The 26830-nt window shown below is 42.2% G+C and overlaps 1 protein-coding gene across 1 annotated transcript; it reads left to right on the plus strand.

Moving 5' to 3' along the window:
• Window positions 1-1757: 1757 nt before the first annotated feature.
• Window positions 1758-25292, plus strand: NDUFA9 (NADH:ubiquinone oxidoreductase subunit A9). Its single transcript, XM_073314905.1, has 11 exons — window positions 1758-2101; window positions 9030-9194; window positions 11015-11112; window positions 11311-11402; window positions 12045-12186; window positions 13538-13640; window positions 14314-14381; window positions 14515-14591; window positions 20230-20325; window positions 21619-21685; window positions 24850-25292. The coding sequence occupies exons 1-11, from the start codon at window positions 1804-1806 to the stop codon at window positions 25018-25020; spliced, it is 1377 nt and encodes a 458-aa protein (XP_073171006.1). The 5' UTR covers window positions 1758-1803; the 3' UTR covers window positions 25021-25292.
• Window positions 25293-26830: the final 1538 nt, after the last annotated feature.

The following is a 26830-nucleotide window of genomic DNA, read 5'->3' on the forward strand; positions in this document are numbered from 1 at the left end:
TGCCTGATTAGCTGTCACTTACACTTGCATGTATGTGTATTAGGATTAAATCTACTGAAGTCAATATAAATACCATGCAAGGTCTACTCTCTTACACCAGTGTAAATGAAAAGCATCTTGAGGGTTACTCTGAAATTATGCCAGCATAAGTGAGATCATATTCTAGCCCATTTATTATCCTACTTCTTTCCATTTACATGATGTGTTTCTTGCACTTCCACAATTACTGGAACAGATCTTTGTCTTCCCCGCCTTACTGGCTGAGTTCATGTTTTTAAAAGATTTTGAGTGAATATGAGTGCTCATTACAATGAGGTAAGGAAGATTACAAAAGACTGGTCATTTGTATTCAAAGTAGACTAAAAAGCAGACGGAATCTGTAGGAAAATCCAGGCTATACAAGTGCATGTAGCAGATTTAGAGAACATTGTGTTTGGCTATAATACAACATTTACAGCAGGATGAAAAATAAGTTTAAGAGCTGGGGGAGGAATGAGTTAGGAATCATAGAACTGCTGGATGTCCTTAATAGACAGATAATATGCAGAATTCATATAACTTATACCTTAGGGTCCATTCAAGATCAGTGGAGTGGGAACAGGTGGTTCAAAGGATAAGTAATGAATTACCAAGTATGATTTAAATCAGTGCAGCAAGGTAGTGACCAAAAGTTGCTGTCGCTGAACCCTTGGTCTCAAGTTTGTTTCTTAGTGGGACAAGCATTCAGAAGTAGGCATAAGTACCTGACAAATGGCAATCCCTCCAGAAAAACTAATGAGTGAGGTTAGGATTTTCAAATGTACCTAAGGGAGATACAGATTTATTTGGGCATAAGCTTTTGTAGGTAAAAACCTCCACTTCTTCAGATGCATGGAGTGAAAACTACAGATGCAGGCATAAATATACTGACACATGAAGAGAAGGGAGTTACAAGTGGAGAACCAGTGTGAACAAGGCCAATTCAATCAGGGTGGATGTGGTCCACTCCCAGTAATTGATGAGGAGGTGTCAATACCCAGAAAGGCAAAATTGCTTTTGTAGTGATCAGGCCACTCCCAGGCCCTATTCAAGGCCAAATTGATGGTGTTAAATTTGCAAATGAATTGTAGCTCTGCAGTTTCTCTTTGAAGTCTGTTTTTTTGTTGAAGGATGGTTACTTTTAAATCTGTTATTGAACGTCCAGGAAGACTGAAGTGTTCTCCTACTGGCTTTTGTATGTTACCATTCCTGATGTCTGATTTGTGTCCATTTATTCTTTTACATAAGGGCTGTCCGGTTTGGCCAATGTACATGGCAGAGGGGGATTGCTGGCACATGATGGCATATATCACGTTAGCAGATGAGCCGCAGAATGAGCCCCTGATGGTGTGGCTCATGTGGTTGGGTCCTCTAGTGACACCATCAGAGGACCCAGCCATCAGAGGGGACCCTGCAGGGGCGGGGCTGGAAATGGCCCCAAAGTCCCAGAGACACGCCTGCGAGAGACGGGCCCCGCGGTGGGAGCACCCGAGCAGCCTGATGAGCAGGAGGCTGGACCCCAGCACGGGGAAGGGCCGAGCACACCCCCGGAGGGGCGGCCCCTGGCCAGGAGAGTGTGTGTGTGCGGGGGGGGGGGCAGAGGTGAAGTCACAGCGCACGTGACACTGACTGAAACTAACAGGACGACGAGTCTTTGGCGCCTGCCCAGTGCTGTGCCGGGCGACGCCGCGACGCCATGGCGATGGGCGCACGGGGCGAGGCTGGCCGACGGAGGCGCAGACAGGGCCTGCCAGGCAGAGGAGGGGGCAGGGCCCGGGCTGTTGGATGATCGGGTCGGGTCCATCTTCCCCGTCCCCGGGTGGCTCCCTGCGAACACCCCGCCCTGCCCCTGCTGCTTCCCCGCGCTCCCACCCCGACCCCGGGGATGAAGGGCTGGAGCCGTTGCCCCGCCCAGTGGCGCATGCGCAGCTCGGAGGCGGCTCGGCCGCCTCCCCGGCTGGCGGAGGAAGGAAGCTTGTCCCCGCGCAGGACCCGTTAGCCGCGGGGGATTGTGGGAGAGGAAAGATGGCAGCGGCTGGCTGCTTTCGGGCTGCCCGCAGTCTCCTGCTGCTGCCAAGGGCAGGTGAGTGTCACCGCCGCGGCGCCACCGCGTGAGGCAGCCCGGCCTCGCCCGTCGGGTTCGCCCCGGGCCCCGCGCTGCCAGGGCCTGCCCGGAGACGAGCGAGGGGGACCAAGCTCCTGCTTCCCCGGCTGCCGCTGGGTGACGGCGCGGCCTCGCGCGGGGGGGCGCGTCGTGCCCCAGGGCCGGGGCTGGGGGCAGCTCCCGCAGAGGCCGCTGCTGCTCCTCCTTCCTGGCCGCAGAAACCCGCCCGGCTGGAAACAGCGTCTGCGCTGCCCGGTGTAGGGGGAGTGACCGCTGGTGACACAGAGACACGGGCCGGGCGAGGCCATAGCGCCTGTGGGTGAGAGAGACGCTTTCGAAGGAACTCCAAGTGTCACAGCAAAGCGCAAGGAGGGGGAGGTTGTTTGGCATAAGTAGTTAGCACAGGCTGTAAGGAACCAGTCAAGGTTGAGTGGGCCTTTGACACTCCCCACCCCCTCCCCCCGGCTGCAGTCATAGGACAAAAAGGCTTAGTGGGTTGCAGATTGTTGTAATAAGCCATAAATCCAGTGTGTCTGTTCTTCTCACTGGCAGAAGTTGGTCCAATAAAAGTTATTGTCTCAACCACCTTGTCTCTCTAATATGCTGGGACCCACAAGCCTATAACTACACTGCATATCTGGTGATACAGACACAGAGGTAGTGCTTGCCCCTACTAAGACACTTCTTGAAAAGTCCACATTAAATAAGATGAAATATTGGAGATAATACTAAAGAGCTGCTTGGAGCCCTAAGCATTGCATAGCTTGCTTACGACTAGCACCACCACTGTGCTCTCTCCACTCCACCAAGATCAGCATCCCCAACATTTCTCTTCTTCAGCATCCCACTTCATAAAAGGCCTCTCTTCATAAAAGGTCCATGGGTCTTTCTCTCCTCCCTGCATTTGGTCCTCAAAATAATTCCGCAGAGCGCTAGGAAAAGCTCATAGGATTACAGTTTTGAGAATTCTTTAAATTTATGAATCATTACAGGGATTATCATGATTTTGGTGTTTTGCTCCAGCTCCCCAGTTAATAGAGTTCAGTGTAAGATCTGTCTTGATATTAAAAGTACTGCATTGGATTGGCCCTAGCTACTTCAAGGTATTTCTATTGCTACAGAAGTACAGCTGCAGCAGTGTAGGTAGACACTAACTACAGTGACAGAAGGGTTTCTTTTGTTGCTTTGGTGGATCTACCTCTCGGAGAGGTAGAAACTATGTCAGTGGAAGAATTCTTCCATCAGTCTAGCTGTGTCTACAGTGGGGATTAGATCGAACTGCCTACATCGCACAGGGCATGATGTTTTCCAGGACAATGTAGCAAGGTAGACCTATTTTAGTTATAGAACAAGTGTGAGACAGTACCTCTCCTTACCTTAACGTACACAGAAGCTGTGTTGCACTGGACATATGTGCTAGTCTATGCTGCAGTAGTTATATTTATTGGCAAAGCTCCCTAGTAGAGAGTGAACTTATGCTGACAAAAGGAATACTTTTATCAATATAGGCCAGGTCCACACTGAAAACTTACATCGGTATAACTATGTTGCTCAGGGGTGTGAACCTAGGCCTGGTCTACACAGGCGGGGGAATCGATCTAAATTATGGAACTTCAGCTACGTGAATAACGTAGCTGAAGTCAACGTACTTAGATCTACTTACCGCGGTGTCTTCACTATGGTAAGTCGATGGCTGCCACTCCCCCGTCGACTCCGCCTACACTTTTCGCTCCGGTGAAATACCAGAGTCTACGGGCGAGAGCTCGGCAGTCGATTTATCCCGTCTAGACTAGACGTGATAAATCGACCCCCCCACTGGATCAATCACTGCCCGTCAATCCAGTGTGTAATGTAGACGCACCCCTAGTGTACACAGTGCTGTGTCTCGTCGACATAGCTACCACCCCTTGTGGAGGAGGATTAGACGAGAGATGCTCTCCCAACGGCGTGGTAGCGTCTTTACTAAAGCACTACAGTGCTGTCCATGTGGACAAGTCCATAGTTAATCCATTTCCTCATGAGTGACCAGTGACCTAGCCATTGGGGGAGACAGGCTCCCAGCCCCTCCCCGTGTGTACAAGGCTGTGCCTCTCCTCTTCTGCCCCCCTCTCACCCGCACAAGCCCAGAGCACCTCCACTGAAGGCCCCAGTGCCAGGCAGCGAGGCTCCAGCCCTGGTGCACCAGGTGTCAGCGTCCCCAGCCCTGCTGCGCTGGGTGGCACAGCACCAGCTGCCCTGAGTCCCTGTGGGAGGCAGGTCAGCCAGCCTGGGCAGGGTGCTGGGAACCACAGGAGGGGGCCTGGCCTAGGGGTAGAATGTGAGTGGGGCCACGCTAGGCTGTTTGGGGAGGCACAGCATACCCCTGCCTCGATACCCGCTGCCCATGCATCTCCCTGAGCAACATACTGTACACTGGCAAAAGTTGCTGGTATAAACTGAGTCTACATGGGGGATTTTGTCATGCTTGTGTCTTTCACCAACAGAAGTTGGTCTAATAAAAGATATTACCTTGCCCACCTTGTTTCTGTAACTTGTCAGTTAGGGATGGATTTTTTTCACATTCCTAAACTGACATAGGCCAGGTCTATACTGCAAACTCTATGAAACTGTTAACCATTGGAGCAGGAAATGCAGAGAATAGGGGCATGATTGCAGGACTGAATTAAACTATTGGATTTATTCCTGTAAGTGATTAAAAATAACCACAGATTTTATTGTGTTTAGTACTCGTCTCTTTGATATAGCTTTCTTTCAGTAAGTTCTATATGCACCAATCAAGTTGGTTATTCCACAGGCTGGGAATAGCTTTTCCCTCTCATTTCTAAATATTTGTGTGGTCGTCATTATGCTAAAGTCACATGGAGCATATAAAATGATAAATGGCATGACAAATTAGTGATTAAAATTTAATTCCATCACCATAAGCATTGTTTTCGAGGTAGTCTGGTATATATAGAATGCAACCATCTAATTTAATTAAATGAAGTATAAATACCATTTTGATGAGCTGCAGCAAGGGTGGTCAGAGCACAGGCTTGGGAATTAGGGTTCTGGTTCTATTCCTGGCTCTGCCACAGATTTTCTGTGTGACCTTGGCCAAGTCCCAAGGAGATAAAGAACTTCAGTTTATTTCAAAGGGACCTGAAAATGCTCAGCACCTCAGATAATCTGGACCTATGTGTCTCAAGGTTGGCAACCAAAACCTCTCTTGGGCAGCTCTTTTGAGCATTTAACACTTTACATTTTAAAAAATATGCCTTTTCTGGAGATAGATGATACTTCCTTGCCTCTTCGGGTGTTGTAAAATTTAGTCAAGCAGGGCTTTTAAAATCAAATTAGTGACAAATAGGAGACTCCCTGGTCGGTGAAAAGACCTATGCCAACAAGTTCTACAGTGTGTAAACTTTCTTAAAAGTCCTCAAAGGAACTAATTCTACTAGTGACTTCAATTGGAGCAGCAACACTTTTAGGCCATGTTACTAACTCTTAACGTTGTAAGCATAGCTTTCTGAATGTGACCCAATGTAGAACTACCTTCCTGACTTTGCAGACAGTTACAATAGCTCTGGGAAGCAGCAGAGTGAAATTAATAAACTTGGTTTCACTGTTGTAATTCGTAACACATTGGGTAGCAGTAATATTGTCAAAATCTATGTCGATCTACTGCTGCCTCAGAAAATTACAGGTAGCAGCAAGAACAAGCAATGGAGCTATTTTGAGTGAGAAGGAAGGAAGCTGGGGAAGGGCAGAGTAACAGAACAACTCCTCCCAAAAGCATCAGAAGGTTTCTGGAGGTGTAACAGAAGGGAGTAAGGATGGAGAGAGATGTGCTTCTTTCCATCAACCAAAAGAATCGACATTTCAATGATGAAATATCAGATCTTTACAGGGAAGATGGAATCCCTACAGGGTCCACGATCATAGTTTTGGGGAAAATATCAGTATCCTCCCCCTTCCCAGCAACTGAGAGACTGAGACTCTTACCAGAGTATTGCCTCTGGATCTTGTCTCATCATTTATTTGTATTAGCACTTAGGAACCCTAGTCATGGACGAAGACCCCATTGTGCTAGAGAGTACAAAGACAGAACAAAAAGATGTCCCCTACTCCATAGACTTCACAATCTGAGAATAAGACAAGAGAACAGATGGATACAGACATAGATGAGGGAGTACAAGAAAATGACGAGACAGTATTGGTCAGCATGGTAGACAGTGGTATCAGTGCAATATCAGCCTAACCGTTGTCAGATTTTTTGGTAGGTATCATGGAAAATGAGAGTTTTGTGGAGAGATTTGATGGAAGATAATGAGGTAGCTTTACGGATGTTTACTGGAATCTTGTTGGTGAACCTTTTGCCCCATCTTTCATATTAGCTTCTGGCCACTAGATTTAATCATCTGTCTAATAATACACATTTTTCAAATTCCGTTCATACCTGTCTAAGGTAATGTTGCTTTTGGGAGGATGTGTTGTGACTGAAACTCTTCTGCTGTTAGTAATACAACTAGTAGCACTAATACTGTATGTGTATATTATATATACTGTTTTCACAAAAAAACTTACAACATTTAAGGTAGAAAGTATATTTTCAAAGGAGTCCAGCTAACTACTCAAAAAGCAGTTACTTTCGTTGCAAAAATTATATACCTCTTCAAGACACCCCAAATGTTAGAATACTTTAAAATGAAGTTAAACCATCTATCCAGTTCTCTACCACAACATAATTCTGGATCACACACTGTTCACCTATTTCACTTATATCACCTAGCCTACTTTAAACATTGCTCCTTGCTTTGTTCTATAAAGAAAAAGATTGTTGGAGGTATACTGTTGAAGTTATATATTGATAGGAATATAGTCCTAGCCTATATTAATTTATGTGAGTTCTATAAATTCTCGTAGAAGAAATGGATTGGTTGAGTAGAATAATATTTTTTATGACTAAATGTTTAGTGTTATGAAGTATATTATTTATAAGGAGTGTTGTGTTTGTGTGTATAGAACTTTGCAAAATTGTCAAACAGCTAATGTTTTCTGTAGTGAGTAATAACCCAGGTTATATTAGTAATACACTATATTGAAATGAATCCCTTAAGTAGGAAATGAGATTCTATAATCTCCTAGTAATTTTTTTTTTACCTTTGTGTATATCTTTGTAGATTTCAGGGGCAACTTTAAAGTAGACTCAGAGGTGTAAATCAGCTGGGGTGATAGTGAGTGGTGAAGGATGGTCGTGATGAACTGGCAGATTCCTCAGATGTTGATTTTGAGGGATTCTAATGTTTAGGTTTTTAAAAAAATGTTAAATGTTTGTGTTAAAGTATAACTGATGATGGCATTAACTGGACTCTTTGCAACTGAACTCTTTAACAAATTATTTTGTTTGTGAATTTCCCATTTTTTTAAAATAAGCCCTAATAGTTTAACTTGCATTGGCATGTAAGGTCCACAAGAGGGTAGTCCTGCACTGTTAGACCTTAAGGTGCTGCAGTCTTTAGCAAGTCCATAGGAAGTGTGTGGGAGTTGTACTTGGATGAGACAAGGGAAACAAGGAGGATGCTTTCCTTTCAGGATCTGGGTAGTTAGGTGTACAATTGTTACTTCAGTACAGTGGAAGGGAAGAGGTTTTTATATCTAGAAAATAAGCATTTGAAGTTTAATGTTAAAAGTTTCTACTTTCCCCTGTCCCTATCCATGCCTGCCCATGGTCTACACCACCACCCCTTCAGCCCCTTCTGTCCTATTAGTCTCCTACCCCTGTCTTACTCACCCATCTCCCAGATATTCCAGGAGCAGGTAACAGTTCATAACCACCTAGTCCATTGCCCCTCGTGTCCCTTCCCGGATGCCTGTGTCATCACATCTACTCCCACCCCTCATTTCCTACTATGTATCCCTGTGCCCAATGGCAAATCAGTTTATATTTATTAATTTTGCTTCTTGTACATGTGAAAACAGCTTTGTGCTTTCTCCCGTGCTGCCCCTCATGCTTGAGTGGAACTTCCCATAAACCTCTGCAAAGCAACCTCATCGTTGTCCTCCAAATCCCTTCTTAAAACTCTCCTTTGCCATGAAGCCTGCAGAAAGCTTGACAGCTATTAGGTTGCTGGTGTACCGATATCATTGCCTACTGTGATGACCAATGTTGTCTCATTGATTCCTTGCACTTCCTGGTCTATCTGCCTGTATCCATCTGTTGTCTTATGTCTTATACATAGATTGTAATCTCTTTGAGACAGGGGCCATCTTTTTACCTAACACAATTGAGTTCTGGACCTTGATTAGGTCTCCTAGGTGCTATGGTAATACAAATAAGAAATAACAGGCTTTAGCTACAGATAAAGAAAATACTGCATCTTGCCATCTTATAGCACATACAGCTGAACAGAACACTTCTTCATCCTGGTCCATTGTATAGACGAGAGCAAAAAGACCTTAATTTGAAATTGTCTTATAAACAGTATAGCAAAGTGATCAGTTTCCCCTTGTTGCCTGGATTGGGGAAGAAGAACATTTCATCTCCTCAAGGTCCCTACAGGAGCTACCTTGTGTTTGTCTGAGTCAGTGCCTTAATGATCTTTTAGTTAACCCCTTTCCCTGTCTATCTTACTATGGTGTTTATATTATGTCTTTGTAATTCCCCCACAACTCTCTCTCACTCTGATCCTGTACCCAAACCCATTCCTTTGTTGACTTTTCCAAACTTCCCTGAAATATCCTACCCTAGCTTGAGATGTAGTATGGGAAATTTCAGGGCGGACTGGTTTCTTTGGAGGGAAATAAAAGGAGGTGGGTTTAAAATCAGGGTTTTAATGGAAAGCTAACTTCAACTTTATCTGTGGAGTGAAAATAATAACTCTTGCAGTGACTTCACATGCTCTCTCCCTTTGATTGTGTATTTCAGGCTCTGGCATTCCTGCATCAATATCTCCTGCACCGCAGCAGCATCGTCACGTACATTATACTGTGATCCCCCATGGAAGAAGCGGGCGTTCCTCCGTTAGTGGCATTGTGGCAACTGTCTTCGGGGCCACAGGATTTCTGGGACGATATGTTGTCACCCGTCTGGGTAATATTTCCTGAGAATAACACTGAGTAGTTCAGATGTTTGTCTAAACTATCCACATGTTTTCAGTCTACAAAGTTGGGCTGGAAATCTCCTGAGTACTGGAGGTTAGAAATTGACCCCGTGTAGCAGGGGCGGACAAACTTTTTGGCCCGAGGGCCACATCGGGTTCCCAAAATTGTATGGAGGGCTGGTTAGGGGAGGCTGTGCCTCTGCAAACAGCCGGGCATGGCCCGGCAACCACCCCTACTCAACACCCCCTGCTTCTCACCCCCTAACGGCCCCCCCGGGACTCCTGCCCTATCCACCCCTCCCTGTCCCCTGACTGCCCCCTGACCATCTGCTCCTGGCTGCCCCACGTTGCCCCATCCAACCCCTCCTCTCATTCCTGACTGCCGACCCCCCCCCCCCCCGGGACTCCTGCCCCATCCAACCACCCCTTCTCCCTGACCACCCCTGGAACCCCTGCCCCTGACTGCATCCTGCCGCCCCATCCAATCCCTCCTCTTCTTCCTGACTGCCCCCCCCCGGGACCCCTGCCCCATTCAACCCACCTGTTCCCCCCCTTCTGACCACCCCGACCCCTATCCACACCCCCGGCCCCTGCCCACCACCCCGAACTCCCCTGTCCTCTATCCAATCCCCCCTGCCCCCTTACCGCGCTGCCTGGAGCACTGGTGGCTGGCGGCGCTACAGCCGCGCTGCCAAGAGACCAGGACAGGCCTCTGTGCCGCCTCGCTGGAGCCAGCCACCCCACCGCGCGGCACAGAGCACCGGGTCAGGCCGCGGCTCTGCACCTGCGCTACCCGAGAAGAGCTCGCAGCCCCGCCGCCCAGAGCATTGCACCGGCGGCGCAGTGAGCTGATGCTGCAGGGAAGGGGAAACAGCAGGGGAGGGGCTGGAGGCTAGCCTCCCGGGCCAGGAGCTCAGGGGCCAGGCAGGAGGGTCCCGCTGGCCATAGTTTGCCCACCTCTGTGGTGTAGGATTGTTCTCAATGGTACATTCCTAATGTTTGTCTAGTGTTGTAGTCCCAAAAGATGAAAACTGGCTTATCTTCACAAGATTTCTGGTTTTGATCCAGGGAGTGCAGAAGAATCTGAATGTGTTTTAAAGTAATGGGAATAGTGCTTGAAGGGGAATTACCTTTTGTTTGAACTCATAAAATCCAGTTCTAGGTTTAGGTGAAGCTTCTGGTCAGTTCTTATGTTTTCAACATTAATAATGTTTCTTAAGTAAATAGTGATGAGAACTTGTGTTTAGTTGTATAATAAAATCATTTTTGCAGCAGTACTTTTTTATTTAGAATTTTGATCTGACCCTTTAAAGTTGTCCTTTATCATTTGAAATGTCAAATAATATTTGCAATTTCCCCCAACTTTTAAAAAATTATATTAATCACAATGCAAATCATATATCTCCTTAGATGTAAGGCACTTTTTTGTGCTCGCTAGTCATATCATTGTAATACACACACTTATGTGGCATATTATTACACAGAATTTTTCTTTTGCAGGCAGTTGACTTCTGTAAACTTATTATAAAGTTACAGGGTTTGATCCATGAGGCATCCATAAGAATTCTTAAAATAGGCTATTGAGAAACTTAACTTATTTGTACAGTACCTTTAGATCCTCAGATGCATGAAAGTCATTACTAGTCTGATCACAAAGGTTATCTCTAGAATCCAGTTATTTGAGCTCATCTATTGAGTTTTTATTTTATGCAGTTAAAAAAGAAAATATTGTACTTTAACAGCAGCATTTCCTTTAATATTTATATTATAGTTTTATTTAAATCAAGAAATATTGTTTTGAACATTTTAGGGCGTATTGGATCCCAGATAATCATACCCCATCGCTGCGATCAGTATGAGCTCATGTATCTTCGACCCATGGGTGACCTGGGGCAAATTCTGTTCTTGGTGAGTCTTTTGGCTTTGACTTTAGCAATAGTATTGCTTTTGATTTATGCTAGGAAGCCAGTGGTTATCAATTGTGAAGTAAACCACAGAGTTCTATCTGTTTAAATTGTATATGGAAGTTATGTGAAAGAACTTCCTTTGATTACACCTGTTTGCACATTATCTCATATACCTTCCCAATTGGTGTTATGGTTACAGGAATGGGACTCTAGAGACAAAGACTCTACCCGAAGAGCCGTGGAACACAGCAATGTGGTCATTAATCTTGTTGGACAAGAATGGGAAACAAAGTAATTTTCTTGTTTGTCTCTCTGTTTGGATAGATTCATAACCGGTATTGGATATTTTAGCAACATAATTAGCACCACAGGTATGGTACGTGATCACTTCGGGATTATCCTCCCTATCTATAAAGAGACAAGATTGAAATCTTGTGTGCCACAGTTCTTCCGTGTGACCGAACTTGGAAAAACTGAGCAACAGTTAGAAGCACTGAAACTGATAGTTTTAAGAAGATTAAACATCACATTGGTTAACAGTCTTAACATGTGGCTTAAAGGTAGCCTGCAAAAAGGGCTATAAGCATACTTTTTATTTTTGAAAAGTTTAGCTTCTGTGGAAATTGATAGCACTTGCCTGGAAAAATTTCTTGCTTGCCACAGACAAGCAGATGAGTGAATTTTTTAAAGCTGTGCTTTAGTATAACTAGAGACAAGGTAAAACCACAAAGTAGAGTTGCTTTGGTACAGTATTCTGCTATGTTTGAGTTGCCTGTGTCTTGAATATGCAGAGTCCCTTAATTTAAGGACATTTTTTTAACAATAGCATCATAATGCGTTTCTTAAATCTGTTCAGGAAATGTGACGGTGAACCAGATAACAGGCTTGGTTGTTCTTAAGAGTCTTAAAGTAACATTTAATTTCTTATTTTAGAAACTTCAGTTTTGAAGATGAATTTGTAAATATTCCTAGAGATATTGCCCAGGTAACCAGGGAAGCTGGAGTAGAAAAGCTCATTCACATCTCTCACCTGAATGCTGACATGAAAAGTCCTTCCAAATACCTTAGGAATAAAGTGAGTCGGAATTCAGTCTGTATTTTATTCAGAAGACTGAAAAGTTTTGCCAGATCCATTTCAAGAGAGTACTTTGGGAACTATGTCCATTTAGTTACATTTTCCCTGGTTGAGAGCAATTCCTAAAATGTAATCTCCTTACACCATTAGACACAGAGTGCCTGGGACCAATGCAGTGTGCCCTTCAGTGTGTATACAGACCCACCTAGCTCTCCATACACATTTCTAGGCAAAAAAAAAGTAATCTTGGATCTAATCTGGTTTACCCCTATATCCTCAAGCATCCCCTGCATCTAGTACCATTCTTATTAAGAGGAGGAAACTGTCTTAGTCAGCAAAAATGAGTTGATATTTGGGAACAGGCCTAACAACCGGTGGTGGTGTGGCATATGAGTGGGATAAGTGGGTAGTGGAAATGAAGAAATGGGGGACGAGAGTATAGAAAGGCTTCAAAAGTACTATCTTTGTATTGGGATTACATCACATAGGCTCTCTTGCACCACAATTATCCGTACTAGTGTTTAATCTCTTTTTCTTAATAGGAGGTACCCTTTTTTTCTGTTCCCTTGCTTTTTTCAGATGGCTTCTGTCTCATTTTGGGGTATGTAGGCCGCTCAGTGAACTCACCAGACTTTCATAGTATCAAAACAAAATTTAAAAACTGGGGCCAAATCATATTAGGACAATTTTAAAAAATGAGTTATAGCCCTGGTTTCTAACTAGGCTAGAAAATAGTTTGACCTTGTCAACATAGGCCAGTCAAATGTTAGAAAACATTTCAGCTGCAACCAAGTTTAAACTATAGTCAAGCAAAGTTGTTCAAGTCATTTGTTTTGGTGGCAAAGTGGAGGCCTGTGACTCACCTGACTTATTCTGAACCCTGCATGGTCAGAGAAATGTGCTGAGGCCAAGCTATTTCTTAAACTCCTTTACTTTACATATTTATCTTGTCACTAAGGAGGGAGTTATGTAGGTAAACTATATCTGAGTAGCCTTAAAGAAATGTTGATGGTGCTTTTGTGGGTTGCCCTGAGAAATGCACATTACTATAACTCTGTGCATTATCAAAGACCAAATGGCCTGGATGGAAATAATGTTGAGATGTTATTGCCAGAGTTAGTTCATGGAATATTTTATTCAGGTATTGCTACAATAGTATGGTACGATAGTATTCTGTATATCAGTGTTTCTCAACAACCGATCTGTGGACCGGTGCTGGTCCTGGAGAACACAGTTTAGGAAGGCAGCAAGCCGGTCTCTGGTATCAAAAAGATTGAGAAACACCCAGTCTGTTTAGAGTGAATCATGTTAATGAGATGTTGTTTGGTTTGTTCATATTGATTTAATGCAGGCTGTTGGAGAGAGGGTAGTCAGGGAGGAATTTCCAGACGCTATCATTATGAAACCCGCTGAGATATTTGGAAGAGAGGACCGATTTTTCAATTATTATGCAAGTATGTATTACAATAAAGCAATATGCAATCTGTATAACTAACCCTAGAGGCTGTAGGAAGTAGGGAATAAATAATTTCCCTTCTCAAGGGCATAAGCACACTTGTTTTAAAAATCTCCTGTACTTTAAGTCATCATCTATATAATGTAAATAAAACTGAACCTCATGTTTAAGACCATGATCTGTGGAGATTAGGAAAGAATATGCAGTGTCTACTATGAAAAGTGACTTTATAGTGTTGGACTTCATGTTTTTATCTGGAGTATTTGAGACACTCTTTGCTTATTTTATCTAATTGCCAGGGTTGGAGTGCAACAGTTGAGCTGGGTTCTCTTTCTGGCTCATGCATCGTCAAGAATAAAGATTCTGCAATTGTAATTTATGTAGCAATTCTGATGCGGATACATGCGGCAGAATAGAATCCAGGTCCCTCTCCCAAGGTTGTATGGGTTCTGCACTGCTAATTGCAATAAAAGCTAATAAACATTTTAGACTGTGGTCGAACAACACTTTTTATGCACCTTTCAAACATAGTTCCTTTCCACAATAGTTCAACACTATGTAGTTGCATTTTGGCTCGTCTGCCTTGCTCTGAAACATCATGTGTTGGTTATTGCCCAATGCTCTGATTCACTGATCACATTCTTAAGTTACTCATATGTCTTCTTTACCAGATATGCGTTCCTTTGGCGGTGTGCCACTTATTGCTCTGGGCAAGAAAACAGAGAAGCAACCTGTATATGTAGGTATTATAAAAAAAAAAAGGAGGGGGGGAGGACAAAAACTTGTTTTCAAACCACTTGTAGAAAATGTATAATTGCTTTTCTAAAGTTATTTTAAAAATATTTTTAAACTAACATAAATCTTTCTCTTAGGTTGTTGATGTAGCCAAGGCAATTATTAGTGCAATTAAGGATCCTGATGCTAAAGGAAAAACATATGCCTTGACTGGGTAGGTTACCCATCTGATTCTAATTAACTGTAGTGCTTCTGTGTGGTGCCTTTTTTCACATATTATTTAAACCCCTTCGTTTTCAGTTTAAACCGATTTTTACTGAAAAATTCCCAGATTTTGCAAAATGTATTATTCAGTTTTTTCTGATTTTCACCCTACTTTTCTATAATTCAAATATATAAAAAATAACTTGTTTTATTAGGAAAATACAATACATTGCATGAGATAGATGTATTATGATAATACATTAGTCTGTGTGTATATGTAAAGCTACCTGTTGAAGTAAGGCTATGTACTAGTCTAGAAGATACACACAATAAACAAACAGGTCCACACACTCTGAAGTGCACGAGCATCTGAACATACTGATGAATCTCACGCCCACCACATACACATTTCAAGCCGTTAGCAGATAACGATTTAAAGATTTGACACACTAAAATGGGAAGAAAATGAAAATCTGTATCAGAATACGTTTCAGAACACAAGGAAGTATTCAAAAGTTTAAAAACAACAAAAACAGGAGAAAGGGATGAAGTTGAGTGTATGCGCTGTAAATGATGTGGCCCAATTATTAAATGTAAATATTTATAGGCTAATAGTTCTAAGACTACAACAGTAAACTGTTTATTCAAATGAAAAGTTTTATTGGGGATTAGAGATATATTTTCTTAATCTCAGAGATGACATTGAGTTCTGTTTTAGTTCTGCAACAAACCACATTGATGAATGGAATTCAAAGCATTAATCTACTGAATATTTTTTCCCCATCTTTCCGGCCACCAAAATAAACCCCGATATTTACCCAGGAAAACTATTAATAGTTTTTTGCACTGGTTTTCGCTTCTTTTTGTTGTGATAATAAACACTGATAAATTTCCCGGAAAAATTAAATAAAATAAAAACTGAAAACGAAGGGCCCTACATATTACGCAGTAAATTGTGCTTCTCCGCTGTGTTATGCATGCTGTTTTAGCTGGAATAAATTCCATCTCATTTGTTGGGAAAAAAATAATAATAAAAAAACCAAAAACACAGACTTGAGCCATTATTGTTAATATTCTGGTAATCCCAATTAGAGCTCCATTGTATTTACTGTTGTGTACATATCCAGAGAAATAGGCAGTCCTCCTTGTAGAGCTCACAATCTAACTAGACAAGTTAGATAAGATAGTGTAGGAAAGGGATATAACATACAGGCAGATGGTTAATATTTAACACAAGACATTCTGTTCTGGGTTTTCTTTTTTGTCTAATATTGTAAACATCAACACACGGAACAGTTCTTATAAACACTGATTTTTATTGTATAGGACTGAATAGCATATGTGCTTGTCATGATATTCTATAAAGGAAGTGAGAGAGGAGTAAGCTTAAAGAGAAATTTGTATGCATTATTTCAGTAACATGGAGAGAACTATCAGTCAGTTCCCTGAAGAACATAATTTAATGTTATGTTATTTAATGTTAATCTTACTGTAAATTTAGAAATCTATTTGTCAGTTACATCTCCCTTATTCCACATTAACAAGTGTATCTCTGTTAGTTAAGAGCCCCATTTAGATGTTTTCATGAAGTAGAAGCAGCTCACTTATAATCTTTATTTTTGAGTAATTCTGATTTACAGTACCTGGTATTTAAGATAAAGTAGTAATACAAGGTAGAGGCAAAAACTAAAGGAGAAATCCCACTGACTTTAGTGAAAGCCTCTGATGCAGATGCTTAGATTTGGAGAGAATTCTGGAACAGCTCTGTAGGGGCACTTAGAACCAAACTGTGTAGCCACTCAGTGGTCTAAGCACAAAAACTCCAGGGTAGAATAGGATATCAGCAAACTCCCAAGAGCCAAATTTTGCTCTGACTTAACCAGTTCAGTTATGTAATGTGGGGTCAAAGCAAAATTAGGTCTAGTTAGTATATGAGGTGAGAGAAGCATTTGACTACATCATGGAGAGGAATGGTTGCTAAGTAGTCAAGTTACAAAGTGCTTCTAAAAAAAACCTGCACACAATTATATAAAATATGTTTAGTGGTCTGGGACTTGGGTTGTAAAAACCCTATCTGTGACTAAATAACTTTTCTGTATTCATTAGTTTATTATATTGTCACTATGGTAGCCCTCCAGTTTCATATGCAGTGGACACGGGTGGTCAGTCTTTCCCTCCTGTGATCTCATTGTCCTCAGCACTGTAATTAATCTTTCAAACGCAGGGCTCCTAGAAGGGGCAGTGTCCTAGCTGTTGTGGCAGGTGTGCTTCATGCTGTCTGTCCAGAACCAGCCATTACTCACTCTTCCTGAAAAGTACACTACAAAATCTTTCTCAAAAAATGGCAAAGCAGTAGAAAGAAGCAAGTAACTGGCTAAAGGAGCAAATAATGATAATGGGTGTTTTAAGAAACCTGGAAAAGTTTTACAAGTCTCTGGATGAAGTGTCATCTTAAAGGACAAGTAGAGACAAATGATGCACAGCAGATCAAAGATAGAAATTATTTGAAGGAATGAGAGAGAAGCATGTCACATGGGCAGAACATGCAAGAATCCAGCAAATTTAGAAGAGAGTCCAGACAACGAGATAAGAGTGGAGTTAAACCTCTGAATTGTCGTACTTTGCAGGTGGGGCAGTCGAGAAGATAGGTCTCTATGCATGCAAAGCAGTGATAGTAGATGATTCCTACTAGAACAGAAAAAAATGTATTCGACTGCAGGGCTTTGGCCTTGTTGAAACAAGTGCTCCAACTTCAGAAGGAAGTGAGGATTGCATATTAAATAGCAGACCAGCTCTTCAGCCACATATAAAGAGGAATCAGCTAAATTCCGAACATACTCATATTGTTTGAAAGTCTAATTTTTTGAAAGTCCACAGAAGGCCAAGAGTTAAGCACCCGTGTTTCAGAGGCAGGAATTCAAGCAGGGGATACCATCCTTTCACCCCAAGGAATTTGGAGATTCAAGCACCTAGCAATGACTAAAAAGACTTTGAATAATTAATTTTCTGAGCTAAGGGTCAGATCAATTTTGGAAAATCAAGGAAAGGCTGCCTAGTAATCTTTGACTAAAGCTGCACACTGCCTCTTTTAAAAGGTGCTGGCAACTCAAGCTATTAAAATGTTGCAAAATAAAATCGCTCATCTTGTAAAACAAAACGTTGTTTTCTAATATTCTGTTAAATTTCTTTGAGATGTGTGTTAAATTGTGACGGCAGGTGCTGTTGTAATTGCTTCTCTTGAATGCCTAAGAATTTTATACATTTTATTAAAACAACAAGGAGTCCGGTGGCACCTTCTTTAAGGCGCCACCGGACTCCTCATTGTTTTTGTGGATACAAACTAACATGGCTACCCCTCTGATACTTGGTACATTTTATTGTCATGCTGTTTCCTCCTTTTCCCCACCTTGGCTCTGTTTGTCACTTCCACTGGTTATATCTTGTCCTTTAGATTGTAAGCTATTCATGTACTATATGATTATACCATGCCTAGCACAATAAGGCCCCTGTTATCACCAAGGAACTACTAGTGGGAAAGCAGAGAACACTAAAGAAAAATGAGTGCTGAAGTGTGAATATACTTTAATACCCCTACTATATACAGTATTATACAAATAGATTTTTAGCCAATATAGAAGTTGACTTATGTTAGTTTTTAACTAATTAGAGACAAGAGGATGTTAAGAGTGCAAGAAACTCAGTACAAGCCTTAAGAATGGTTTTATTTGTTTTTCTGTTTCAACATTTGGTAATGTTAGAATTCAGGAGAATTTGACATTACTTATTTGTTTTCATTTCATATTTTATCAGCTGTATCAAGAGAATAGAATTTAATGTGGCTTTATAAGAATGAGGTATTAAAGGGGCACCGTCATCTTGAAGTCTGTCAACATTTTCAATATATGTGGCTTGATTTTTCAAAGATGCTGAGATCCACAAATCCCATTGTAGTCAATAGAAACTGCTGGTGCCCTGCCCCATTGAAAATCAGGCCACCTACATTAGGTGGCTCCTAACTCTGTATTTAGATGTCTGACTTTAGGCACACAAATGAGAAAATATTTGACCTAGTCAGTTGAAACAAAAATAGTAAAAGGTGTAGCTGTACTGTCCTTGCTCTGGTGCCCCCTGACAACTTTTGTGGTTATACAATAACACTTTCCGTATTCTTTAAGAAAATGGAATTACACAATTATTAAATGTTGCTCTTTCTTCCCAAAAGCTTGCCATTTGTGGGCACGAGTTCTGATACACAGAAACACAAAGTTTTCCCATCAGAACCATGGCTTGTCAAACTAAAGTTTTGTTCACCTCTCTGACTCAGTTGTCCCAACTTGCAGTTTCATGGCTAGCTGCATAGATGTAATGTGTGTAGTTTAACAAGCTCACCTACTGGTCACCATAATCCTGGCACTGTCTGATCCTCCTATGTTTACAGCTGGATCTGAAATCCCACTTTCCCCTGGATACTAAATATGAAAATGCCACAAAATATTACTTCTGGAATGCCCCAACTGTATAATGTTGCAGCAGTCACGTCCAGGCTCATGGTTCATCAAGGTCACTGGTTGCTAGCTGAGAATTTCCAATAAACCCTTCAGAGACCAAATCTGTTGGCATGTTCAATGGTCCTTTGATCGTGACCTGCATGACAACATTATGAGGATTCAAACAGACTGTGTGACATATCGCATAGCTCAATAATAAAGGGCTTCCATGAGTAGTCTCAAAGATTTGGCAACAGAGTTCTGACAAATCCTTATATGGGCCAAGAGAAATTCTTTATTAGGCTCAGCCTTTTACTTAACAAGTGTACTAAACTGCCAGGACAAACTGGCAAAACATGATCAAGAACCAGGCAGGGGAGTGGGAACTCCAATAATCTGTTTTCTTCTTAATCTGCCACAATTATGTGTGGAACTAGTGCCCAACCTGTTAAGCAGGAAAGTGACACTCCATTGCTAAAGGTATTAGCCCTGCGGTGGATGCATTTTTTTTTTTTCTGGGAGGTTTTCTTATTGATTTCTACCACTCTGCCTTCTCACTGGTAGGCAAAGTCCTCCAGATAAACATAGATAAACTCTTGGTCCAGAGGTGTTCTGGTAGCCCCTATTCTCTCCCCTGTTTGAGTTGGGTACCACCCCCTTTTCCTTGGCAAAGTCTTCTATTTGGGGTCCTAGTTCAAAACAAGATGTTGGTGAATCTAAACAAGATCCACTGCTTCCTGGCCTCCTTCTAGGACAAGGTGGATAGAAGTCTGAGTGTTAGGACACTGCAAGTCCAGGTCAGTCCCAACATTGAAAATGTTGTATCCAGGTTTAATAAGGCCCTATTTACCTGTGGTAAGCTCACTGCAGGCAATAGACTTATACCTTGGGGATGAATCTGGTTGGTATCACTAAGCTCATAAAACCTATTGTGTCCTCACACACTGTATATGATGCTTGTACATTTTACTGACCTCATTGCTTACTGTTTTAAACAACACAGTTTTCTCTTGAGCCATTAAACTTCCCTTAATATTGCCCTCTGGCAACAAGAATGAAAAATCGTTTAGATTGAAGAAAGCTAGATGTTGCTAGGTTACTTGAATATTTGCAAAAGGAGGCATGAAACAGCATAATTTACCTGGTACCCTTTTTTTGCAGACCTCATCGATACCTTCTTTATGACTTGGTAGACTATCTGTTTGCGACTGCCTATAGATACTATTTCCCATACCCACTCCCACGTCTTCTCTACCAGTAAGTAGAATTCTTTCTTGGCTTAGAAATTGCTGCCCATCAAGTGGATAGAAGCATGAAGAATTTAAAGTAACTGAGTATTTACATTAGTCTTTAAACTTTACTACAGGATAAGTACAAGGGATATAATAAGAAGTCGATGTAGACTGAATTTCCCAAAATACTCCTAAGTTATTTTAGCTCTCATGCTCAGCCAAAAATCCACGCATTAGGATGTACTGCAATTAAGTGTGCAATTGTAGTAGTCTTAAGGTAACTCTTCACTGTGCATGCTCACTATGCAATTATTAAACGGTCTCATTTTTGCTAAATCAAAACTAACCAAAGGTGTCCAGATCTGCTGTGTGTTCTGTCATTCAGAGGCTAAATGAATTCACTTTTATTAGCACTGCAGAGATAGCATAGCTATGAGGGTGAACTGGATTCTTTTCTGGCCTTGAGTATCGTTGACAGAACTGTCAAGTAAATCTGCAACGCCAAATTTTGCCCTTTTATGTCTGGAGACCATGGGATTGTGTAAGGGTAACTGAAGGCAGAAATTAGCCTACAGAATCATGATTATTGGATTATAATGCATGAACCAGAAAAAAACCCAACATCTTGGCTCTTAGATTCCAGGCTTCGTTTGCAGGGCTAGCAGTTAGAAAACCCACTTGTTCACTTAAACTGAGCAAATCTGATGTTGAGGCATTGAGCAAAAATAAACATTGAGCTTCATCACCCTACTGCCATTTTCAATAATTTTTTTAAAGACTAAAACTGCACTTTTTATAATATGGAAATTATATATGCAGATTGCTCCAAGCTACATCCCCTAGCTTGCACATCCATTAAATTGTTGCTGTCAGCAAGCATGTTTTAGCCTTAGAGGCTTTGAATTGTAGCCCTTATGAGTGGTGAGATTATTGCTTATGTCTGCCAAGGAGCAGAGCTTGAAAAAGAGGCATACTAGTCCTTCCTGTTTCAAAAGTGGGGGTAGAAGTGAGCATTAATTAGATGTGGATTTTTATCTCCCTCCCCAGATTCCGCGTGCACATATATCATTCCTCTGGGGTTGGGAGATGGAAGAATGTGGTAGTGATCATTTATAGTAATAAGAACCATAACTGAGAATTTGCTGAAACCTTAACATTCTTTACTATGCACTAATGGAATTTCCAGCTAGGAAAATGAAATATGGAACAGAAAATGCTAATTCCTTGGGTAGTCTGAATATTGTTGCCTGTCTGAATTGCCTTCTGTGTATCTGTATTATGACAATTCTCATGTTTGCACCATTTTTCATGGTTACAGTTTATTTGCAAGATTCTTTGAGATTAATCCATTTGAACCATGGACAACGAGAGACAAAGTGGATCGGGTAGGTCTGGGGCAGCACTAGTTAATATTTTCACTGGGGAAGTGTAATGAGTGTTCCTTAGCAATCCAAGGAGTAATGAAACATGATGTCCCTGCAGATTGTATATTGCAGTGTTTCAATCTGTTCCACAAATAGAATTTGGTGTTGTAGTGTGTCATTAACAGAATGTATAAACCCTGTAAACGTTTGCAGACTGTTCTTGGAGACAAAATCTCTTTATGGAGATGTTAAGATTTCAGAGTTCTCCTTTACTGTCTTCAAAAGTCCTCATGGAATACATAGCATAGTTGCTGCAGCCACTGTTACCCCATGAATTCCCACTTACTTTACCTGTCCAGGCCTGTTGGATGATGTGGGGGTTGACTGCAAAGGGATGCATACCTGAAGCAGCCTGGAGGTTCCCCTGGTTTGGTCTGGCAGCTGTTTAATGGGAAATTAGGGCCAGCTGGGTTTGGCGCATTTCTCTTAAACATGTAAGGAAGGAACCAGACTGACTGACAACAGAATTGTTGATAGGAACCTGGAAAGATAAACCTTTTCTCTTAAGTATCAGAGGAAGGGGTGGTTGGAAAGAGAAAACTATTGTAAGTAGATATCTGGCATGCAGCTGACTGTTTTCTGTTGGAAAGTTTACCTGTTTGTGTGCAGTGAGTGAGGATTTTTTTCCTACTTTTATGTGCACTTCACTAAATCACAAGCACCTTCCCTTGTAGCACAGTTAAGCCTACATAGCTATTTTCAGCAGGATTTGTGTTTTACTAGGGTGGGCAGAAGGGAATTTGGTTTAATATCCCATCCAGATGATGACACCTTTAACAACTCAAGGTGAAATCTCCGCATTGGTTATGACCGAAGTCTTAATTTAACACTGGAATCCGTGATCTTCTGACCAATAGGCAAAAGTGTTGCCTCTTGACATTTATCCATAACTTTTCATAGTTGCTTTTAATGTGGTTTTAGCCATGTGGCTCTTGCCAAACCTTGTTTCAATTGTGAAAATGTGGGTATTAGCCAATATTTACATATCAGAGCCCTGTTATTCCACGGGTAGGGTTAGCGAAAATGCAGACATATCCTCGATGTCAGTACCTGATGTAATCTTTTCCAAAGGTTGATGATGATATTCTACAAATCTTTGCATAAATGGAGTTATTTAGATAATCTTTCACTAAGATAGGGCAGCAATAGTCTGTCTGAACATAACGTGTGCATCACTTTTAATTGGACACAGCATGGTCCGTAGGACATGGCACTGGACTGAGTCGGGAGACCTGGGTTCTGTTCCCAGATCTGTTCACTGTGTGACCTTGGGCAAGTCACTGATGCTTCAGTTTCCACTTCTGTGAAATAGAAACATCTCACCTCCTTGGTAAAGCACTTTGAGCTCCCTTGTGAAAAGTGCTATGTAAGAGCTTATTATTTATTCATGAGCTAGTCCAGGACATATTGCAAAAACTTGGCCCTCTTTCCTCCCTCTGCCACCCTAGGGAAAGTTGCCCTCAGTTGGTCTGTTGTGATCATAACAATGCAGCTCATAGGCACACCACCTTCAGTGGGCTCAGCTGGATAAACTGCTTGAGGGCCTTTGTTGTTGGATCATGGTGGGATACCCGCAGCAGTAGGGTTCTCAGGGGTTGCAATGTTCTAAACCAAAACTAGCAAAATCCAGCTGTCTTCCTGCTCTAAGGTGAGCAGCTGCAGTAGTCAAGATTAAACAGAGTTTGATTATGCATCTGATGAAGTGAGCTGTAGCTCACGAAAGCTCATGCTCAAATAAATTGGTTAGTCTCTAAGGTGCCACAAGTACCCCTTTTCTTTTTGCAAATACAGACTAACACGGCTGTTACTCTGAAACCTTTGATAATGTAGTTGCTGGAGCACACAGCAGAGAAGCAGGGGAAGTGTTTTTAATGGAGGGTTCAAAGCTGTGGTGTTGTAGAAATGAGGATACATGCTGCCGGTGTGCAGCTAAATAAGGTGAACATAAATAGCATAAACAAAGATACGTGTTAAGGTTTTGTTGATGCAAGGACATGGTGCAAATGCTGACCTCAGGAATCCAGAATCAGTTTTTAGTTACCTCGTTTTAAAGAGCTTTCATAGCAAAGGTAGCTAATTTTCTTCATTTAAAAACTGCAAATTATCTAAAGTTATAACAGTTCTTTTAAAATGACAATTTTAGCCATCTGTAGGTGACTTTAAAGTTCAAACTCAGTTGTGACGTGTGAAATGGAAGAGGTTATGGAATATTCTCCCAAGGTCCCATCACTTGAGCCATTTTAAAATTGGACTTGAACCAAAACATTGCGGAATATACAGTAAGGAACAATCTTGCACCATCTACCAGAGGCGGGGCTAGATGAGTGAACATATCTTTGTATGACAAAATCTGTTCAGGACTGCAACTGAATAAAACACCCCATCACAGTTGTTAATTCTGTGTAAGTTTTCTGACAAAGTGCCAGAGAAGTAATTTCAGTCCAGCTGTGTGCTTGTGAATACAAGGTCAGCATTAATTAATTCTTTGCAGGTGGTGCAGAGTAAACTTCCCATTAATATATGAAAGAGAGGGGAGGTAATAAAGAAATGCAGTGCATTTGCTTGTCTCCCCTGTACCCTAATATAAATCTGCTACTCCTATTGAAACTAATTCAGGACACAAATGTACATGGCTTCTTTGGATCACGCCTGCCTGCTGCCGCCCTCCTCCCTCCAAACACACACATCCATGCATGCATATTGTGATCAGAGATCTGGAGGTGGTATGTGGTTACCTAATCCCTCAGCAGTAGCTGCACAGTCCTCTGTAATCCATTATAAGATCCAGCAGTGCCTTATATTGCAGCGTTATTTCTCCTGGGAAAGATCTTATTCCAGCAGCCTGCACTAATATCGAGGAAATTTTGCAAATAGTTGGAAGTAGAGTTTACCAGGATCTGCAGTGATGCTATGGCATTGCATTTAGACTTATTTAAAATTGTTTCTAGTCGTAGTATTCCATACCAGTTTTTCCGGAGGACAAAAGGCGAGCTCAGTTATAAGTATAATATAATGTATTTAGTACGGTAAGGATTAGATTCACCGTAATAGCTGAGTAACTACATGTATAGCTGTTCTCTCTGCTATGCTCATTTATAGTTCCTTTTTTTTTTTTTTTTTTAAAGTTTCATACAACAGACATGAAGTTCCCTGATCTTCCTGGGTTGGAGGACCTGGGCATTCAACCAACTCCCGTAGAACTAAAAGCAATTGAAGTTCTGCGCCGTCACCGGAGATATCGCTGGCTGGACGCTGAGCTGGATGAGATAAAACCATCAAAGACTATTCCCATCTAACAGTGGCCAAGGTGGCTTCCAGTGCTTCTCACACTGCCTTTGTGCTGACCTACTTTGTTTGGAGAATTCTGTACATACTGAGTAAAATCCCTATGTTGATCATGTAAGCGTTATTTCAGCCGCGTCATTATTTTCATTCAAGATTTTAATCATGGGGGAAAAAGGTCTGTTTTCTGTAATTCTCCTTTTTTAAAGCTCATCTAATCCATACTGCGTGATGTTGCTCAGTTTGTGATCATTAAATGTTTTAGCTCATGGGAGCCTAAACAATACAGTCAGTTTCTTCTTCCTATCTTAAAACCACTGTACAGTGGGCTTCCTACCTTAGTGTAACCTAGCTCAACAAATTTAGAGCCCTTGTCCTCTCATCTTCAGTGCTCCTCCATCAGACTTTAGAAGCCCTCCCTTATTATAGGTGGAGCTGGTAGTGCTGCCTGTTAAGGTTGCCCAATAGTTCTCACTATAAGACCCTGTTTTTAGTTGCTTATACGTTGCCAGAGTTTAACCATTTGGGATGAAATTTTCCATGCTGGGTGTCTGCCTCAAGCTGATTTTATTTTGGGGCGGTGGGGATTTCAGTCAAAGCAGGTCAGCTGTTTTTGAGAACAAGGCTAGGGAAAAAGATTGTGTAGATCAAAAGAGTTCTGGTGACTTTTTCTTTGAGAAGCTGAAGTGCCACCACGCTCTTGGTGCAGGGACTTGAAATTTGGCCAGGGGTCAGATTTTGTGTCAGGGATGTGCCTTTTGCTCTTCCTGTGAAAATCTGCCTGAGTTTGGCCAAGTTATAAGGCTTTGAAAACCTATAGTTCACATATGCTCAGTAGAGACCTGCTAGAGCTTTGCAGTTTGATTTTTCCCAAAGATTCCATCTGAATGCTGCAGTCTAGGAGTAAAGCAGGACTGGCCCTGCAATCACAGTTCCCAGCTGCTTATGCTTGTCTGAGTTTGAGCACCAGAACTCGGAGTAGGGGGTCTGCCTATCCTGTGCTCTCAATGCCCCCACCCTGCTGGACCCCGGCAGCGTGGAGGAGGAAGCTGCCTGAATCAAATGCAAAGGGGACAAGAGGCTGTGGGTGTAGATTGTGGCAAGGGGAGGACTAGGTGGGGGAAGACTGGGGTGAGAGGTTGATGGGCGTGACAGGAAATGTGGGAGTTGGGTGGCAAACTGGGTTGGGCAAGGGGACTGGGAGGCAGGGGGAGAGGAGAGTGAGATCAGACAAGGAAGGGGGGGGTGAGACAGGGACTGGGACACAGTGGGGACAGGGAACGTGTGTCTGGAGGTGACTGGAAGCTGAGATGGGAGAGATCAAATGAGGAACAAGGAAGGGAGGAATTGTGACTTGCTGGGCAAGAAGATCGATACTGGGGTTGGGTGTGAGGAGGGGGGTTGAGAACTGGGACAAGACGTTCAAAAGCGGGAGATTAGTACTGGCTGGACAAGGAAACTGGCAGTGGGATGAGAGGTCTGAGGAGTGAAGACGGATTGGCTAGGTGAGGAGAATCGAACTGTAACAAAAGAACCAGGGAGGAGCCTGAGCCATAACTTAGATAAGGACAGGTAGGAGGGACACGATAGAATGTGTCACATGTGGAGGAATGGGCAAAAGAGTCTGTATCCACCAGAGAACATACCCTTCCAGAGCCTGCAATGGAACCCAAAATTTCTGAGTCTCACTATTCCTCTGCTGCCTGTGTGTTTCACACATATTTGCTGACAGTGCCCTGTCCTTGTCTAGTGCTATCTACCTAGAGGATGACAACCTGGTACTGCAAAAAGAAAAGGAGGACTTGTGGCACCTTAGAGACTAAC

The sequence above is a fragment of the Lepidochelys kempii genome, chromosome 1, assembly GCF_965140265.1.
Source record: "Lepidochelys kempii isolate rLepKem1 chromosome 1, rLepKem1.hap2, whole genome shotgun sequence".
Lineage (NCBI taxonomy): Eukaryota > Metazoa > Chordata > Testudines > Cheloniidae > Lepidochelys > Lepidochelys kempii.

Coding starts and splice junctions, on each gene's coding strand:
- NDUFA9 (XM_073314905.1), top strand. CDS start 1,804: ATGATCGGGTCGGGTCCATCTTCCCCGTCCCCGGGTGGCTCCCTGCGA. Junction 14,382..14,514: donor CAGAGAAGCAACCTGTATAT/GTAGGTATTATA, acceptor TCTTTCTCTTAG/GTTGTTGATGTAGCCAAGGC. Junction 20,326..21,618: donor CTCCCACGTCTTCTCTACCA/GTAAGTAGAATT, acceptor TCATGGTTACAG/TTTATTTGCAAGATTCTTTG.